The following is a 19,490-nucleotide window of genomic DNA, read 5'->3' as shown; positions in this document are numbered from 1 at the left end:
TGACAGCCCATTGGCCATTATACTCTCACTTTACCGGCCCCCTTTTGTCTATGTCTATCTGCTTGTTTTACTTTACTTTTTTTTCTCCTTTTTTACTTTAATTTCTCCTTTTTTTGCTATTTTAAAGCACCACTTCTGCCATTAGCATGACGTCCACTTAAAAAAGAATGAAAAACTCAATATTGGATTATTTATGTACATGCATACAGAAGGTGTACTAATGAATTCCAAATCTATTAACTTAAAACTGTAAAAATCCATAAGTTTACAGTAGATCTGTAAAAACCCATTTACAACAGTAAAAGTTCATTCGTTATTTCTGTAAATATGTATTCATTTAGAAATTTGGTTGCAGACTACATAAGCGTTTAGGTTTCCTAAAGACTGTGACATTTTCCAAAAAACAAAGTCTGCTGGACCCATAGCCTTTCCACAGATTATCCATACGTTTTAATATATTTTGTCTGTAAATCTATGTGGATACTGAAGGAAATTATATTGGACTGCGGGACTGCATTTGAGATGGAGACATCATAACGCAGGTGGATGGAGGCAGTGTGATCCTGACAGGTTGCAGTAGTCTCATTGGGAAAGGGCACGCATAGCATCGCAAAACTTAAGGAAGTCACGCAGGTCAACAGAGAAAACAATGTTGGAGGGCGGAGTATGAACGCCTTGAGTAGAAGTGGTGGGCAGGCACGTAGCCCTGTGTAAAGAGATGGGTGTCACCTTCTAGTGCCCCTGTGGACACATCCGTGTGTCCTTGTGTGCAGTCCCGGGACGTGCTGTGTGCTGAGGGGGCATTTTAACTACCTACCTCTGATGATCGGGAGGTGCTGTGCGCAGATAAACCCCCCGGCACCCCGCTAACTGCAGCTATTACGGATCGCTCTCTATTATACATCGCTTGCGTTCCTCGGTAATGATCAATAAGGTCCGGGCAGCCGTGTCCGGGCTGGTGGAGTCTCTGTCCTACAAGCACAGCACGCAGCCTGCCACCTGCACCCCGGAGCAGCAGCACCCCGAGGCCCGGATCCCGAGTTCCACGCTTACCTGCCGGCCTGCCTTCTTAAATCTGACACCTGAGGAGCTCCAGGGATCCAAGGATCACACTGCAAGGACGGTACTGAGCCTCAAGTCCCCCGGCGACCTGCACTGGGGCACCGGCTATGCAGAGTGAGTAGTGCTTTAATACACTATTACAATACGGAGTGCCCTGTAATCCTATGCGCATATATAACCGGTGTTAGTATGTATGTGTGTGTATGAGTTTGAATTCTAATTATACATAAAGTGACCCATGTGATTAATCTTCTGTCCCTTTATGCTGTCTATTAAATATCAATCATCTGTATACCTATTCATCAAATACATCATATACAGGACCCTTTATAATAGAAGGTGGTGGGATCACCTATACACCTCTTCCATACCTTATAATGCCATGTTACAGCGACATGGACCATATAAAGTTTATCAGGGCATTGCCATGGGTTGACAAATGCATGGAGTAGTTTGTAGCTATTTTTGTATTCATGTTGATATTATATTTACATATATATATATATATATATATATTATTATTATTATTATTATTATTATATATATAGAATTTTCAAATGTTAGGTTCAGAAAGTAAAAAAATTATGAATCTCAGCTACACGGCAAGCAAATTTAAAAAACGAATGTCAAATGTGCATGTTCGCTGTCGTTAATTACTTGGAAGTAATTATTTACAAGGACTTAAAGGCAAGAAGGGTGGTTGGTTGTATAGCTAGAGGCATTAATAGCAGAAGGAGGGAGGTTATTCTGCCACTTTACAGATCTCTGGTCAGACCTACAGTGTTGTGGGAGACCCCATCTCTAGAAGACTATTGACATATTAGAGAGAGTTCAGAGGAGGGCTACGAAAACCTTGATTGGTTTGCAGTATAAAAATGATCATGAAAGACTAAGTTATCTCAATATGTATAACGTGCAGGACAGAAGAGAAAGATGAGGAGATTTAAATACTTAAAGAAATTTAACAAAGTCCAGGGGGAAGTCTGGAAGGAGAAGAGACATTAGAAGAAGAAACTAAAACTAGAGGGTCGGACGGTTAGATGTAAAGTAAGGATCTTTTAATTTACAGAGTGTGTGGCAGATAAATGGAACAGCCTTCCAGCAGAAGTGGTAGAGGCTTATACAGTGAGATGATTTAAACATTAATGGGATAGGCATGAAGCTATCCTAAGTCTAAGACAAGACCAAGGAGTGTTAAAATATGTAATTCAACAATAAGAGGAACATGAAGACTTATAACAATTATCCTACTAACCCTAAGTCACAAGACTTGATGTGTCATATATGTACATGGAAATATTTTGGTCTCTCCTGCCCACAAAAGGAAGTCAAAAGTCTTCGCTCTTAGTTTTTGTTGATCAGATTCGGTTTCTAAAACACAGCGTTGAAAGAACGTTTTCCAAAAAACGTTATCCTCTGGGAATCATTGCTTTTTCAACGCAGCGCTACAGGGTCACCTTATCTGAGATCCATCTGTCCTTCATATAGATACAGACGGTACTTGGAAAGGCTGACCACAGAGCCTTGTTTAGATATCTTTTTTTTTATAATAAAGTTGGTAGGGGCACCTGAGTCACAGAGGTTTGCCCCAGGGCAGTGCTCCTTTACATGCAGCACAAGGCAGCATTGGCAGAGAATGCCATACAAAAGGAAATGAGATGCTCACCAAGAACAGACAGCAGCTTTAAAGGCCTGTGTTCCTGTTTGGGAGCTTCTTAACCTTAAGGACAATGGGCGGTCCCTAAACCCATTGAAAACAATGCATTTTGAGCCCGTACATGTACGGGCTTTGTCATTAAGGGGTTAATTTTTAGCCCTCTAATGCCATTACGGAGAAAAAATCTCCCATCTACATATCGCTCCGATCCCACCCAAAAGGGCAGTCTAGAACCGAAATGAGAGGTACTTTTTCTCTGCACAAGGGAACCAACAACCCCAGACGTACGTTTCGAGAAGCCTATCGGTCAATCAAGTACTCAGAAAGTACTTTAACCCCTTAAAGTATATTTTTTAAGACTAAAGGACCAAAATGTTTTTTGTGTTGTCCATGAGAGGTTAATATGTGAGGCTGTCCCTTTAATCCCTGCATGTTGTAGACACACACTTGCTTTTTGTCCCATACTGTACATAGGGATATAAATCCGCCCAAGAGTCTCGGAACTCGGCCTCAGATCATGGTGATATCAGTGGTTGTTGTAACTTCCTGTTCAATCCGGAGAACGCTGCATTATTCGGCTGTTTTGAATTTTTTTCAACACCATCTAAAAAAATATGTATGTTTTCTGTAGTTTATTGAAAATCTAAATATATACTTTTAAACATGTGACTGCTAAGAAAACGTCACACAGGGAATAAAATGAGTGCAACGTTCCTTTTTGCTTTCAAGGCACTGGTTAGGGTTCAGTAGTTAGGACTAGTGAAGCAGAAAACCATTTTTCAAGTGTCAATAAAAGTACATAAAAGAACTAGAAAGCCTACAAAACTCATCTATTAATGGATAATCAGTATCCAGCATTTTTAATATAGGTTTGCATTGTACTGTTTGTAATGGTCACACATAATTTGTTTCTTTTTTTAGATGATTTAATGAATAATTCATAGCTATTTATGTAACAGTATACCATATATATTTAAAAACATCCAATCATGCAGCAACATATTAAATACCGGTACTACTTATCGCATCTTTTTTTACCATGTTATACAACCCCCATGGGTCAAGGAATGAAGGAGGAAATTGGATTTCAAAGAGTAATACTGTATCCCTAGTTATATTTATAAATGCAGTTTAAACTCTTGCCTTTGGGGGGCGCTGTGTCCTGCTGCCACAGGTTGCTTACTCTTGTACTCACTTCGTGGAAAAAGAAGCTCTTTTTTTTTCGGGAGAAAAATTACAAAATCACATTACCGGAGAAAACCTGGGGCTTTCTTCTGGAAAAAAAAAACTTGAAGTATCACACTATGTGAGTTGGCTATCTCTTTTTCAAAAACTTTCCTGTTTCTGGGGTAAGAACAAGGGAAAGCAGAAACAAGCACTATGCCACAAGGAAACAGGGTATAGCTCCCCCTAAAGGCAAGGATTGAATTTACATTTTTATTCATTATTTTTTCACATTTTATACGTCTCCACACTATGGTCTTTCCTTCTGTTTCTTTGGGGGGTGTTTTTTAGGTAATCGGGCATCCAAGTAGAGGTTTGGACCTACATCTCTTTTTATAATGCTGGTATTTTAATACTTTAATTCTATAAACGTATCCACTTGCTCATCTTGGACTGTTCTGTCTCCTTTGCGCATATATGTGTAAATTGTCGGAATGATTTGGGGTCATGCTTGACAGATCCACTTTTGGCTAAAAGTGTTAAAAGTCCGTGGTTGGTTGCTATTCAAATGTATTTATCTGCAGTAGTCATAGTTTATCTTGAGTCATATCTTTTTAAGAATAGGTGCCAATTAAAGCTAATCACTGCTATTTTCTCATGGTACATCTTGAACAATATCTTCCCTTCTATGTTAATTGTAGCAAATTAAACTCAAGGAAATAAGGGTGAAGAATGCTACGTAGAGTAGCGTAGGTGTAATTATAATAGGGTAGTTTAAAAAACAGTTGGAAATATTCTTTTTAAATACTTTAGGAGCTGCAGTAAAATGTTAAATTAACTCTGCTGAACAATTTAGACCTTTGTATATCCTGTTGTTCCTAAGCAAATTTGGGTTACATTGATATATATATGGGGGGCTGAGATATTCTCAGCTTTAATCATTGCTAAAAAAAAACCAAAATGTATATATCAAAACTCCTTATATTTGTCATTTATATTTTAACACATTATAATTAATATGTTTAATTTAGAGATGTTTCATTTCAAGGTTTTCCTCAAGGAAGCCGAGATCTGCGGCATAACTTCCACCAAAATGTTAAATTACTGGTATGTCACTTGCATGTTCTAATCGGATATAGTAGGCAAGCACCCCGACTCCTGATGGTACTGCCCATAGAATGGCTCAGTTATAATCACCCAGATGGACATTCTGACTATGGAGCGAAATATTTCATTGGAAAACAGGACTTAATTAGCATTGCCATCAGAAGTCAGCTCATCGAGATGTTTGAGCCAGGATGGGCACCTGAAATATCCCTTGACTGCCTACTGAGGCAACCTACAGACACAGGAAGTTTATTGGTACCTAATTAAACCCACCCTTACGAACCCACCCTTACGAACCCACCCTTACGAAACCACCCTTACGAACCCACCCTTACGAAAAAATACTGCAGTTTTTTGGTCATGAAAAAACTGCAATACTGCACTTTTACTGCAGTTTTCTGCATTTGTACTTCACTGTACTGCAGTTTTACTGCAGTTATTTTTGTACGGAAGTACAAATGCAATAAAGCTGCAGTACATTGAAGTACAACTGTAGGTTTGCAATATAAAAAAAAAAGTGCGGCAAATGTGCAGTAATACTGCAGTACAACTGCAGTACAGTGAAGTACAAATGCAGTAAAAGTGCAGTATTGCAGTTTTTTCATGTCCAAAACACTGCAGTATTACTTCAGAAAAACTGCTGTAATTTTTTCGTAAGGGCATGTCTAAACCACATTTCTATATAGGGTATTTAATTTTAAAACAATAATGTTTGTTTTCCCATTGGACTTTCCCTTTAACCAAAGAGAACGCGGAGGAATCACACAAAATCTGTGAACGGATTTCTTTAGTTTACTGAACAGTAAAACATAGTAGATTATGTTTCTCTTACCACTGAAGTATCTTTGGTATCCATTGAATACCAGGAGAAAAAATCTTCAATTATTCTTAATTTTCAATTTACCACAGGCCTTCCTGGTCTCCAAAATGACCCAAAATACATGAAGAGCATAATTTCACAGCATCTCCTTGGGGCTGATAACTTGCTCTCTGGTTAGAGACGATGTAGAACAGATGAAGGAACATAAGTTATCTCCCTCACTATTTCTTGAACTAGTGTATGTCACTGTTACGTGATAAGAATAACATGGATAACCTAATATTGATTTTCTGTCAGGTTGCAACTAAGGCCATTTATATTCTGAACCGGTTAGAGGGACAGGTATATCATTTTTTATAAGCTGTATTATATACATTTTGAAGTCCCCTCCATGTGTCACAGAGGGCCTCCCTTTTAAGCCTTGCCTTGGGCATTAGCTTGTCTAGTAGTGGATGTAATATAGCTGGCATTGAGCTCCACTAAGCCACAAGTGCAGAGTATATTGGGGAGGGCTAATTAGTGTTTCCAAAGTTTGTTCTTTTGGTGTTGCTGTCTAACCAACGTCATCTCTCTACCTGATATCATCCTGTGCTGTCACAATGATTTTTTTCTTGAGGAGGTGCTTCTTGCTCACAAATCTCAGTGCTTCCTGAATTGACTTTGGGATGCAGATGAGTCTCGTGGTATCTTGATGGTTGCCAATCTTACATACAGCTCAAGCTCTGGGAGGCACGGTATAAAAGCCGACAGGTACAGCATAGCCTTCCGAGATCTAGTCCATTCGGTGGCATGTGGCCTGATTAGCCATGATCACGGAGGAATGTGGGTTCTGTGATATCACTTGACCCTTTATACAGTATATTCATAATTCCAGTATACCAGTGTTGGCTTTGCTTCCCATACTTCCTAATACTGATGTTTGCCTAATTTGATGATTCTTGATCCGTTGCCAATGTTTGTCAAGTAGTGCTTGTATTATGACCTTGCTTTCCCACCACTTCAACGGTACCTTGTGCACTTGGTAGGCAGCTATGTTCCAGTAGCAAATGAGGGGGTGGGTTGAGCCGCTTAAAAGGGAGATCACTGATCTCCCCAACTGAGCCATTAACACTATGGATGGCTGTGTAGAACCTCCTTTAAAAATAACATATCCTAAGTCCCAGTAGACAGGACAGCCACATGGATGGGTGGCAAGTGGCATTGCTCTAGGTTAGACTTAGGACAGCGGGGAAAGGTAAATGTGCATCTGGACACCAGCGATCCTGAAATAGGGGAAACCTATGATGTCATGATGACATCACTGCCATGATAGTGCTCATAGAGTTCATAGAGCTCTAGCTTCTCCCATATATTTTGGCCCTAGCTAACAGTTGGGAGACCAGGAGATTGATTTACCATGCACAGGAAGTTATTTAGCCGTGCCGATGCTTAAAGTGCCAGGACCTAGTACTATGTCCTCCAGTGTCAACCGCCGCAAAGGAGTTAAGAGATTTTTTGCCCTGTGTGTTTTACTATCAATACCATACACAACCAATGGGATATCTAGTGTAAGTAGGACTTGTGACATTTACGTCTCACTTCTTACTAGCCACATATATTATGCGTCACTGTATTAATAACCATTAATTTCCATGACCTTCTCAGGCCAAATAATACCACATCACTCCTGCAAATTATTTCATGCTGTTTTTTTGTACCCATGCTTTTTCCTCTGCTGGGGTTTTGTTACAGGACCCTCAATAAAGTCACAAATCTCAGTAAAAATGCTATAGCTTTTTAACACAATGGCCCTCCTGTGCATATCTCTCACCAGCGTAATTTTGTGTCATTATATCTTTTTTTATTTTAGAGTGATCAATGCAGGAAAAAGTCAATATAATGAGGATCAGGCTTGCTGTGAATATGTAATTGTGCAAAGTAGAGATGAAGAATTCAATTACAATTGCGAAGAATCAGTGCAGCTTGAGCAGAAGAGGCAACAATCTTTGGATAAGGTTGGTACCTTGGATATATGCTTTATCATATATTATAGTACTGAATCCCATATGTGATTAGCTTAAACCTAATATGAAGCACATACAGTACGTGAAATATACACTATTACACAAAAACCTTACCTTTAAAACAAATAGTCAATTTTTTACACTACTGGATGTTTTAAGCTATCATGTCTTTCTTTTTGTTTTTACTTTATCGTTTTTTTTGGAGGCCGTCAACAATAGTAATGTCCTTGGAGGAAAAAAAGAGAGAGAGGGGATGTTATAGACACCTTCAAATTAGATTGCAAAGTACAGGAGGGACGTGTATTTCAAAGGTGGAGAAATGTTAGAACAAGAGGCTATAATCTGAAACTAGAGGGTCAGGGGCATAGATATAAGGTTGTTTTATTTTGATGAGGAGGTAGTAAATAAGTGGAACAGCATACCAGCAGAAGTGGTAGAGGCTAATACAATAAGGGAATTAAAACATGCATGGGATAGGCATAAAGCTATCCTGACTCTAAGACAAGACCAAGGCAAATCTGGTTCTTATTTGTCTATTCAATTAAAAGGAAATAAGTTGAAATAGCATTATTGCAGCTGTACAAAGGAATCTTCCATTATAGGCATCTTTAAAAAAAGTTATCAAATGCAATAAATCAACCGATCTTGCCCAAAACTAAAAATTCACTTAACATCTTAAAGGAACACCTGTGTCATTTTCTATTTATACAGTACTGTACATTTACTCTAAATATTGGCACACCAGCCTCTATGTGCTCTACAGATCATCTTTATGCGGAACACTTCGGAACTCATTTCAGTAAAACTTATTTTAGTTCGATGTCATTTAAACCAACTGTGTCTCCTTCCTCCGGGGGGGGGGGGGTGCATTGCATTAGGGGCCATAATGGAACATAATATAGGAGAGGGCATTTAAATAACACATATTAACAGGGTGTGTGTTTTGTGTAACTCAAGCATGATTACTGGTTCAGTGGTCTGCCAGGCTTTTACTGTGGGGCTAGATGATTGAATGGGCTGTCAAGGTTATATTACTTAAGCTGGCCGTAAAGACCCAATGGTAACACATGGGATGATGCTATTGAAGTTATGGGTCTCTCTTCCACCAATAACATTTAGTGATCAATCAGTATTTGTTACTAAAACTTGGAATGACCACATGAAAGGCATCCACCAAAGGAAACTGTAGATCTGTAACTTTGCCTTGGAAATACATTTTTACTTTACTTGTGAAATTTACTGCTGCTTCTGATATTTCAGGTCGAAAGCAGAATTCGTTTCTACTACTGGGGGCTCTTTGACGGTCACGCGGGTTGTGGATGTGCTTCATTCGCATCAAGGTTTCTCCACTATCACATTTGTGACCAGCTGAGGGACTTGGTGTCTATCTTGCAGCAGCCCGTCGATGCGGCTGCTCCACTCTGTCTTGTGCAGGAAACAACACCCGAGAATGTGGTGGGCACTCTGACTCATGAGAAAATGGAGCCACCCTTGAAGGCCACAGTTCGCTTTCATCTTGAAAAACAAGTCTTTCCTGAGAGTCTTGTCATAGGTGCACTTGAAAATGCCTTCAAGGAGATGGTGAGTATATGAAAGCAAATTAAAGTGAAAGAATGAAAGTAAAATTAGTTGAATAAGAGATTACATATTTTAATAAAGTAAAAGGAAACATAAGACCACATTTTGAAAAATAGGCCATCAAAGGTCAATGCTAAGTTATTTCAGTTCAAGACTATACAGCAAACATTTCTAAACACAAACACAGTATAGGAGCCACTTCAGGGAGCACACAGAATATATTGGACAGGATGCAAGTGATTGGTGATGATCCAGAGTGATTTTGCCAGTTAAGCTGCGGTGTGCTGTTTGTAAAAATGTGGGGATGGAAGCAAGGCTTCATGATCAATGACAGTCCTAAACACAGATCCACCAAGACAATTATTAAAGTGCTGTTTTGCAGTTGGATCTTAATTTTTTGCATAAAATTTTACTTACAATGGCTCTTTTATATGTTTTTTTCAATTACTCTTTAAGTTTTGCAAGTTCTTCCAGGAATACTTAAACATCAGCTGAAATGCAGACGTGTGTTTAATATATATGTTTACACATTACACAATTTGTAGCATTCTCAGTTTCCAGGATGAACCAGTTAAACACAAGATATCCCCAAGAGGTATGGGACAAAGCTGACAACGGGTTCAGTAGACAAACAGCTGTTCCACTGCTGTACAGAAATAGTTGCTTTAAAGGAGGGAGGAGAGTGGCAGTGTAGGTCCACTTTACCAGCCACCATGTTGAGTTTCAGCAGTAAATGTAACCCCTTATAGTACCTGAAAACTCATGTCTTATTGAGCAGACCCCATAGTACTTTCATACTAAAGCTTATACTGCTAAATGGTCCAGGCTTTAGCTGTAACAAATTGAAGGAAGCAGGGGATTGCCATTAGTTACAGTTTAGAGTTTGAAATTGTGCAGTCAGCACTTCATTTGTTTGCTAGTACCATATTTCAAACTTTGTCCTTAGAATCACCTATTTAATACATACCGTAATACTGCACCCATGTAAAATTAACAAAGATGTAGGAAGGACTATGGTATGTTAAGTAGAAACCTTTAACTTTTGTGTACAGCTTCAGATTTTTTTATGGAAAATGCAGTTGAAGTGTATTAATGCAATAACAATAATGTGTTAATGGTGTGTCAAAAGTATAAAAAATATTCTCTCTCTACTTACAGGATAAACAAATTGAAAGAGAAAGGACTATTTACAAAATTGATGGAGGTTGCTGTGCGCTAGTAGCTGTGTATCTAATGGGAAAGCTGTATGTAGCCAATGCAGGAGACAGCAGGTATATTTCTTTCCATGACCTATCATATCTGGGAACTCCCTGGGTTTTGCCGGGAGACTTGCATTCGTTCTCTGGTTCTCAGGTGGACACCCGAATCACCCGGGTCCCGAGAGCAGGGTCCTGAAACACCCCACTCCCGCCCATTTCCCCATTAAATGCGCGTGTGTCCCACGACATCAGCAGGAAACCCATTGACATAGGCGGGGCCACCCACAATGTCGGCAGGACCGCGCATTGACATAGTATGTCAACATAATTAATTGAATGGCTTTACACCAGTAGATATTTTATTAACATGCTCTGCACAGAGGCATGCAGCTATACTGAATGGCTACTTGGTTGAACAGTGGTCTCTCTGCAAAAACATTCCCACTTTTCCTTCCCAAACTACATCCAAAAGGAGATTAGCTTTGGCCACAAGACTGGGTTCCCCTATTTTTTTTACTGTCTTTTTTTTCTACTGAACACATCTCCTGCAGGGCATTTACCTGGGGGTGGGGATGGAAAAGGGGCAAATTCATTTGGAGGGTGCTACAGACCTAGATTCTTATCTACTTCTTTTTGTTAAACTAGTAAGTACCGGTACTTATTATGTTCTGTAGCTGCATACAGTTTTGGTTTGTTATTAATAATTCTAATACTATACTAGATGCCTCCAGGAAAAAAATTGATCCTTCTGCGTGTAATTACAGAGCCATAATCATCCGGCAGGGGAGAACCATTCCAATGTCACAAGAGTTCACTCCGGAAACAGAGAGACAGAGACTGCAATTTCTAGTAAGCACCCAATGTACTAGTTCCATCATGCATAAAATGTTGTATTTAGTGAAAATAGGAGAGTTTTTGATAGGATTGTAATGACTATTGCGATTTGTGGTATTAACTTTTTTCTTGGGTTGACATTTAGTTTTTAGGACAGGCTTTCAAGAGTCACAGAAGGCCAGGGTTGGCTGTCAGATCACTGGAATCCCAAAGACTGCTGCAGCTTGAGCCCTTGGGTTTGAGTAGCTTAGGGTCTTATAATGTTCCCAGATCACAGAGAACCTGCTGGTTACATTAACATCAATAGTCAGACAAGCCATAGTCAGAAGATGAGAAAACAGGATAACAATAAATGAGCTTAAGTCAGGACAGAGGAGCAATTGGACAATGGTAGACCATCTGAGGGCATACACATGACTGACCTGGAGGTTTACATAGCCAGGCCTACTAGATCAGTAGAAGCAGGTGTAGCAGTAGGTTTGTGCAAGAGCTAGGATGACCACGCCGTACATGTTTTCAAGGATACATATAACTTTTACATATTGCTGACCAGCCCAGATAAAATGCTGCATGGGGGATGCATAACCGACTAATTGGTTCCTTTCTATAAGTCTATACATCCCACATACTGCAGTGTTCTGGAAAGCATGGTCAATGTGACCATCCTAGCAAGAGTAGTATTACTAATAGCTGTAGTTTTACATGAGCAACATGATTTAAACTCTCCCATTCACTGTTCATAATTTAGGTCCACCCCAATTTTTCCAGCAAAAGGTTGAGCCAGCCCTGTATAACGCGTAAATCAAAGAGCGAAGAAAGCCCACTAATTTAAGTATACATTATACCGGGCCAGCCAAGCTTTTCCTGCAGCAGAAGCTCACTGGGGTTTGGAACTTTATAATCTGTAGTGAAGTTAATGAGTGGGAACACAACTCTGCCCTTAATTTAATAGACCTCAGTGAGAGGTGAAAACTGTGTTCTAAAAATTGTTAGCCTAATATTTTTGTATTTGACATAGGAGTACATTTTAGATGCAATAACATAGTATGTTTGTATAGCTTGTTTGCTTTATACATTGGCAGTCAACAGGTAGCTTACCAGCTGTTGTTTAAATACAGCTCCCACGGGTCTCCGCCACATCCAGACAAATATTGGCGAGAATCATGGTTGTAGTTTACCTGAAGCGGAACCAGAATCTTCTCTCCCCTGAAAAAAACAAAGATTCCTGACTTTTCAAATCCAGACTTTATAAAAAATATAATTTTGCAAGGATTAAAAGACAGATATATGGTTCGATTCTCCCACTTTCGGCCAACCCATATGTAATGAGGTAACCTTAGGTGATCTCAGGATACCATCAACTTTCAGATCTACGATAAGAATATTAAACATGTCCCAAAACATTACTTTTGGGCACTGTTCCATTGCATTGGGTAGCTGTCCCACTGGCCCATTTTTGCAGGCAGTGGAAGAGCATGGCCTGGTTGTGTAGGTCCTTTGGTCTCCTGTAAGAGATGTACAGTTGTGCTCAAAAGTTTGCTTACCCTTGGAGAATTGGTAATATATGTACCAATATGTGTAATAAAAATATATTCTCTTTCGACATTAGCACTGAATTATAATTTTTGAAGTTTTAAGAAAAAAGCTGATACTGGGGTGATGACTTCAAACAAGGTTGAGAAGCACTGTCAATTTGTAAATGTATCTGTTAAAGATATGTGTACAAACACGCACAGACTGCACATTTTTATTTAATCACCTATCATTCAATTTTAGGCTTTCTTGAAACCGGAGCTATTAGGAAATGAGTTTACATATTTAGAGTTCCCAAGGCGTATTCAGCAGAAGGAACTCAAAAAGCGAATGTTGTATCGAGATCACACCATGACAGGCTGGTAATATTTTGTGTTCACTAACTTCAGAAAACTGTACTTTGTGGTGACCTTCTTCTCCAACTAGCATGTGTTTTGACAGAAGTCTATCAGAGTCTATCATCTAAATCATAACTATAAATCATGTTGATTACATTTTGTTAAACTCCTCTGAACCAAGCTTCTGAATCACTGGCCTTTCCAGAAATTGAGGTTTCCAATAAGGATTTGACCCTTTCGATTACTGGTTTTTTTTACATTTATTAGTCAGGTAAAATAACTTTGGGATACAGTGGAAAAAAATGGGATTGTTATTGTTTAGGTCAAAATATGTAAATATATGTGGGGTTTAGGGGGGAAACGATTTAGCGGTTTAGAGAAAAAGTCTCCAATTTATTTACTTTGTAGCACTTTGCACTTTGCGAAACATTATGCCTATATTCTGATATATCTGGATCAAATTAACATGGATAAAATATCACAGGTTTCTTCCCCTTTATTTATGTTTTTATTAATAATACTTGATTGGGGGAATATACACTCACTGGCCACTTTATTAGGTACACCTGTTCAATTGCTTGTTAACACAAATAGCCAATCAGCCAATCACAGGACAGCAACTCAATGCATTTAGGCATGTAGACGTAGTCAAGAAAACTTGAAGTTCAAACCGAGCATCAGAATGGGGAAGAAAGGAGATTTAAGTGACTTTGAACATGGCATTGTTGTTGGTGCCAGGCGGCTGGTCTGAGTATTTCAGGAACTGCTGATCTAGTGGGATTCACACACACAACCATCTCTAGGGTTTACAGAGAATGGTCTGAAAAAGAGAAAATATCCAGTGAGCGTCAGTTGTGTGTCAGAGATCAGAGGAGAATGGGCAGACTGGTTTGACAGAAAGGCAACAGTAACTCAAATAAACACTCATTACAACCAAGGTATGCAAAACACGTCAAACCTTGAAGCAGATGGGCTACAACAGCAGAAGACAATACCGGGTGCCACTCCTGTCAGCTAAGAAAAAGGAAACCGAAGCTACAATTTGTGCAGGCTCACCAAAATTGGACAATGGAAGACTGGAAGAACGTTGTCTGGTCTCAATTCCAGCTGTGACATTCAGATGGCAGGGTCAGAATTTGTCGTAAACAACTTGAAAGCGTGGATCTATCCTGGCTTGTATCAATGGTTCAGGCTGCTGGTGGTGGTTTAATGGTGTGGAGGACATTTTCTTGGCACACTTTGGGCCCCTTAGTATCAATTGAGCATCGTATAAACGCGACAGCCTACCTGAGTATTATTGCCAAGTATTGTTCCAGCAGGGTAATGCACCGTGTCACAAAACTCACATCATCTCAAACTGGTTTCTTGAACAGGACAATGAACTGTACTCCAGTGGCCTCCACAGTCACCAGATCTCAATCCAATAGAGCCCCTTTGAGATGTGTTGGAACGGGAGATTCACAACCATAAAGACAACCGGCACTTCACCTGGAGTGTCCGGGCAAAACACGGAAAGTTCCGTGGAATTCATGTGCATACTTAATACCCTCTGTGCTTTAATTTTTACTCCTTGAAACAATAGGTTGCAGCAAAACACAACACTTTAATCTCTACACAAAAACCTTTTTTATGAAGGGTCAACTCTGCCCTTCTTGAAAATACCCTTTACATGTTTTGAGCTTCAAAGGGAATTCTTAACGCAGCAAGATACATTTTTCACCGCAGCTGTCAGTACAAGACCTACCTGAAAGACAGGAACCGAAGTGCCGGAATAACAACTACCCGATATTGTATTTGCTATTTCAAAGACTTTGTAAGGTCGTGAAGTACAAAAAAAATAATACATTTTTTTGGATTGAGCATAAAGTATATGTAAATTCTATGAAGTAATGTAGTAAAAACCTGGTTTTAACTCATTGTTGTCAGTCCTTTGATATTGTGGGTGCCTGTACAATTATCACACTGAGCTGATCCTTTACAGTAATCTTATGTAGTCCTTTGCCGTTTTTGACCATCTGAGTGATTAACAATGAGCCATTGAATTGTTTATGGCAGGCAGTATGATAAGTCAAGTTGACCGGCATAACAGAGCCAGAAAATTGCTAATATACACCTGCCTGAAAACACTATATTAAAACTAGAACTATTTTAAAAAAAAAAATAAAAAACACAACAATATTTTAAAACTTTGATCTGATACTGGGCTTGTACCATGAACCAAAACGTACCAGCTTTCCCATGCAAGCACATGAATTACGTCATGATTGTATGTGATATCACTCTAAACTGTCATGGGACAAAATGTTTGAAGAACACTGTTCTAGGACACATGAAATCCTCAGGGTACTATAGAACATGTTGCCTATAAATAATGGCTGACTATTTTATTTGTTTTAGCATTATATTGTCATTTTTATGGTATATCTATATGTGTTACTAAATGCAAAGTTATGTTAATAAATATCATTTGTGTTTAGTGAAATGTATCTCAATATCCTTAGAATTATTTTCAATTTTACAGGGCCTACAAAACCATTGTGGAAGACGATATGAAATTTCCCCTTATCTATGGGCAAGGGAAAAAGGTATTACCTCCTTGCTAATAATTACTGTTTAACCCCTTTAGTACAGGGTGGTCGGGATTTTTTGTGTCATTTTTACTATATGTATGATCAACCATGATTCCCTTTTCTCACACTATATATACATTATTTAGGCTAAGCAGGGCCTTATTTAAAATTATAGAAATACATAAAAAAATAATAATAGCGCTAATATGTCTGCTGAACAATGACCCAATTTATATTCAGACACCTTGCCTGATTACAGTAATACCACCATACATATTTTTCTATGTTCTATAATCATCTTTTGCATATTAACCAATATTGTATTTTTTAATACTACTAGGGGTTTGAGGGTGTTTTTTACATATTTTAGTTGTAGTACTAGGGTTAATGTATATCGTTAAATGCTCTGGGGGAAGAATAAATATATATATTCAAGGTCGTCTTGTAATCCAACCTCAAATAGAGGTCTGACTATAAGACTAATATCCAGATGCCCCGCAGCGCTGCAGGGGACCAGGATCCTCCTCTCTGGCAGCCGGTAAATATCTGCACGATGCACGCAGACAACCTCTGCTGCTGCCTGGGACTTTCGTCAGGGCTTCTATGGGTGACATGACCTTCCAGTGCTCATTCATAGAAGCCGTGGCTAAAGTGTTGGGACGCAGCAGAGGTTATCTACACACAGTGCGCAGACGTTCACCAGCTCCCCCCGCTAGACACCAGGGAGTCTGAATCACGGGGGACAAGTCTGGGGGGACAGAGTGGCATGTAGGGGGTATAAGGAATATCTAGGGGGGCTGAGTGGCATATAGGGGGTATAAGGCATATCCAGGGGGGCAGACTGGCATATAGGGGGGCAGATGAACAAAACTAGGGGCAGGTTGGCAAATAAAATGAAATCTCAATTTCAAATAATATATTAAGACAGAAAAAAATATTTTTTTATTTTAAATAACTAGGCTAGAGTTATGGCAACTATTGGAGTGACTCGAGGACTTGGAGACCATGACCTTAAAGTGTACAATTCCAACATTTACATCAAGCCTTTCCTTTCCTGTGTCCCGGATGTAAGTATTCTTGGCAATTTTTTTTGGGAGGGAAATATGAAATACAACACTAACAGTATGGTGGCTACACAGACAAACACTGCCTCTCATAAGCCTGTTAACAAACATCTTTCATCCATAGGTGAAAGTTTATGACCTTACAGTATGCGAGCCCAGCACAGATGATGTCATGGTCTTGGGCACAGATGGACTATGGGATGTTATTAGTGACCAAGAAGTAGCTGATATTGTACAAAGGGTATTTGCATCTCATGAGAATTACCTACCAAACAGGTAAGTACAGGTGGTGTGTTTTGATTTTTGTTTATGGTCCATCTTTACTGAACTTTATAACAGTGTGTCTGTGGTTATTACCTTTATTGGTTGTGCATTCACAGTTCACATAGGATCTTACAATGACGTTTTATGACCTACTTTGGTGTTATTCTGTAACCCTGTTAGTGCTGAGGCATGTGTTTGGTTTGAGGGCCAAATGTAGCCAGTATGAGAACTATGATTGTATCACGATGCTTGGTCTGTAAATAACTTTTCTAGAGAGTAGTTCCAATCCCATATAATGTACGTAGAATGGATGGGGAACATTTTTTTTAAAACAGTTATTTTTCTAATACAGGTATAGCCTTGTGGCCCAAGAGCTTGTTCTTCGAACTAGAGGGATCCTCAAGGAAAACAACTGGAGACTACCTAATGGTTCACTAGCCTCTGTAGATGACATTTCTGTTTTTGTTATTCCTTTGGCCGGACACCGAAGCTGAAGAAGAAATGATCATTGGTACACAGTTATAACAAGCCGAAAGCACTTTAATGTTTTGGGTTTTTTCTCATCTGTTTGTGTTTAATGGTATCCATAACAGACTTTTTTGTAGAAAAAAATCTATGATACTAAAAATCTATGACATTCTCCATTCCAATGTTACTACCGTATTTGCTCGATTATAAGACGACCCTAATTACCCTGGGAATCCTATCTGGCAGCCGGTGATGTGCGCAAACAACCTCCGCTTCTGCCCAGTACTTCCGCTGGGGCTTCTTTGATGGAGCACCGGAAGGTCATTTCATGGCGGCACTCCGTCATAGAAGCCCCAGAGGAAGTGCCTCCCCTTTAACCCCCCCCTGGGCCTGAATGGAGGGACCTTTCTGCTCTCGAGACGTTATGCTCCTATATGCTTGGACCTCAGATTTCACCCCTCTCTACATCATTGCTGACAGGACACCGCCCGTCTTAAATATTCTGTAATACTTGCAACTACGAAACTATGTTGATTCTATCCCGCAAAAGCATAGCCTTATTCATGCTTTCACATGGCATCTCTGCCTTATAGAGGCTCCTCATTTAGGTAGACGGGGACTCTTTGCCTTCTTTTGTAGGTAAATGGAAAAATGCTCTTGATGTGTCCTTATCCAGGGAAGAGTGGGTAATGATTTTTCACCTGACACATACGTGCTGTATTAACACGCGAACCCAGGAGCTTTCTTACAAGCCTCTGACACAAGCAAGCCGTCACGTCTCCATGCTATGTTTCCCGACCATCGCGATATCTGCTGGTGTTGTGGGTCGTCAGGGGGATCGGTTTTGCACAGTTGGTGGGAGTACCCCCTAATAGTATCATTTCGGAAAGCAATACATGGAGTTTTCCATAACTTTACTGACTCACTGCCCCCTTTCCGCCCTGTCAATTGTTTACTCCATCATACCTCTGTCTCGATGTTGGTTTACAAAAAGTCTGTTGTACGACACTTGCTGAATTAAGCCAAGGCACTGATCCCCATACATTGGGGCAAGTCATCGCCACCTTCCCTCAGGGGGTGGGTTGCCAGAGTGGAGGACGACCAAGTTCTAGAGGAGTTGGTGGCTCGTAGTGCTGGTCGGGAGGAGGAACACGGGAGAATGTGGTTTTATTGGTCTCGCTTTATTACTGATCTGTCCACACGAACCATCCTTGCTACCTAACTGTGGTTATTGTGGCCATGTATTTCTATGATATCCTTTGTGGGGTTTACGTGTCCCCCCCACGTTTCCTGTATCGTGTAATAATGTTGTCCTGCTGCGTCAGGGCATGATGTGTATTCCTTTTTTGTCCAACCTCCCTCCCGCCCTTTCTGTGTACTCCTTGTTCTTAACAATAAAATCTTGATTTACAAAAAAAAAAAAAAGAGAGAGAAGTAAGGAGGAATCAGATAGTAAGTTATTTTTTTACTGAATCCCTTAATGGCTATTCAGACCTTACTTTTCAAGTGACAAATGCTTAGTTGTTTTTTTATGAGAAGAGAAAAAAACGTGTCTCCCTCTTTTTGGGGTTAACTGATAATATGGCATTGGAGTCCATGTTGCAAGGAGCCCAGTGCATAAAAATCACTGAACTTTCATTAAAATCAGTGTAAGTAGCAAGAGGCAATAGCAAATATGCTAGCTAGACATCAGTGAGAAATAAACATGATTTGCTGCACCCTATACAATTTGTGTGTACTTACTGATGCAACTTCCTAAATACTAAAATAACGACCAAACTATGCTGGTTATTTCACCAAAGAAAAGAAGTAGCTATGTTCTTTGTCTG

The 19,490-nt window shown here is 39.6% G+C and overlaps 1 protein-coding gene across 1 annotated transcript; it reads left to right on the top strand.

Moving 5' to 3' along the window:
• The first annotated feature begins 736 nt into the window (after positions 1–736).
• PPM1J (protein phosphatase, Mg2+/Mn2+ dependent 1J) lies at positions 737–17,833 on the top strand. The gene is made up of 10 exons (XM_053457592.1): positions 737–1,176; positions 7,660–7,804; positions 9,074–9,394; positions 10,550–10,662; positions 11,355–11,439; positions 13,201–13,319; positions 15,817–15,880; positions 16,825–16,932; positions 17,054–17,205; positions 17,546–17,833. The coding sequence occupies exons 1-10, from the start codon at positions 923–925 to the stop codon at positions 17,685–17,687; spliced, it is 1,503 nt and encodes a 500-aa protein (XP_053313567.1). The 5' UTR covers positions 737–922; the 3' UTR covers positions 17,688–17,833.
• The last annotated feature ends 1,657 nt before the right edge of the window (positions 17,834–19,490 follow it).

The sequence above is a fragment of the Spea bombifrons genome, chromosome 2, assembly GCF_027358695.1.
Source record: "Spea bombifrons isolate aSpeBom1 chromosome 2, aSpeBom1.2.pri, whole genome shotgun sequence".
NCBI lineage: Eukaryota > Metazoa > Chordata > Amphibia > Anura > Pelobatidae > Spea > Spea bombifrons.
Note: the sequence above shows the minus strand (reverse complement) of the source record. Positions and strands in the feature narration are given on the sequence as shown.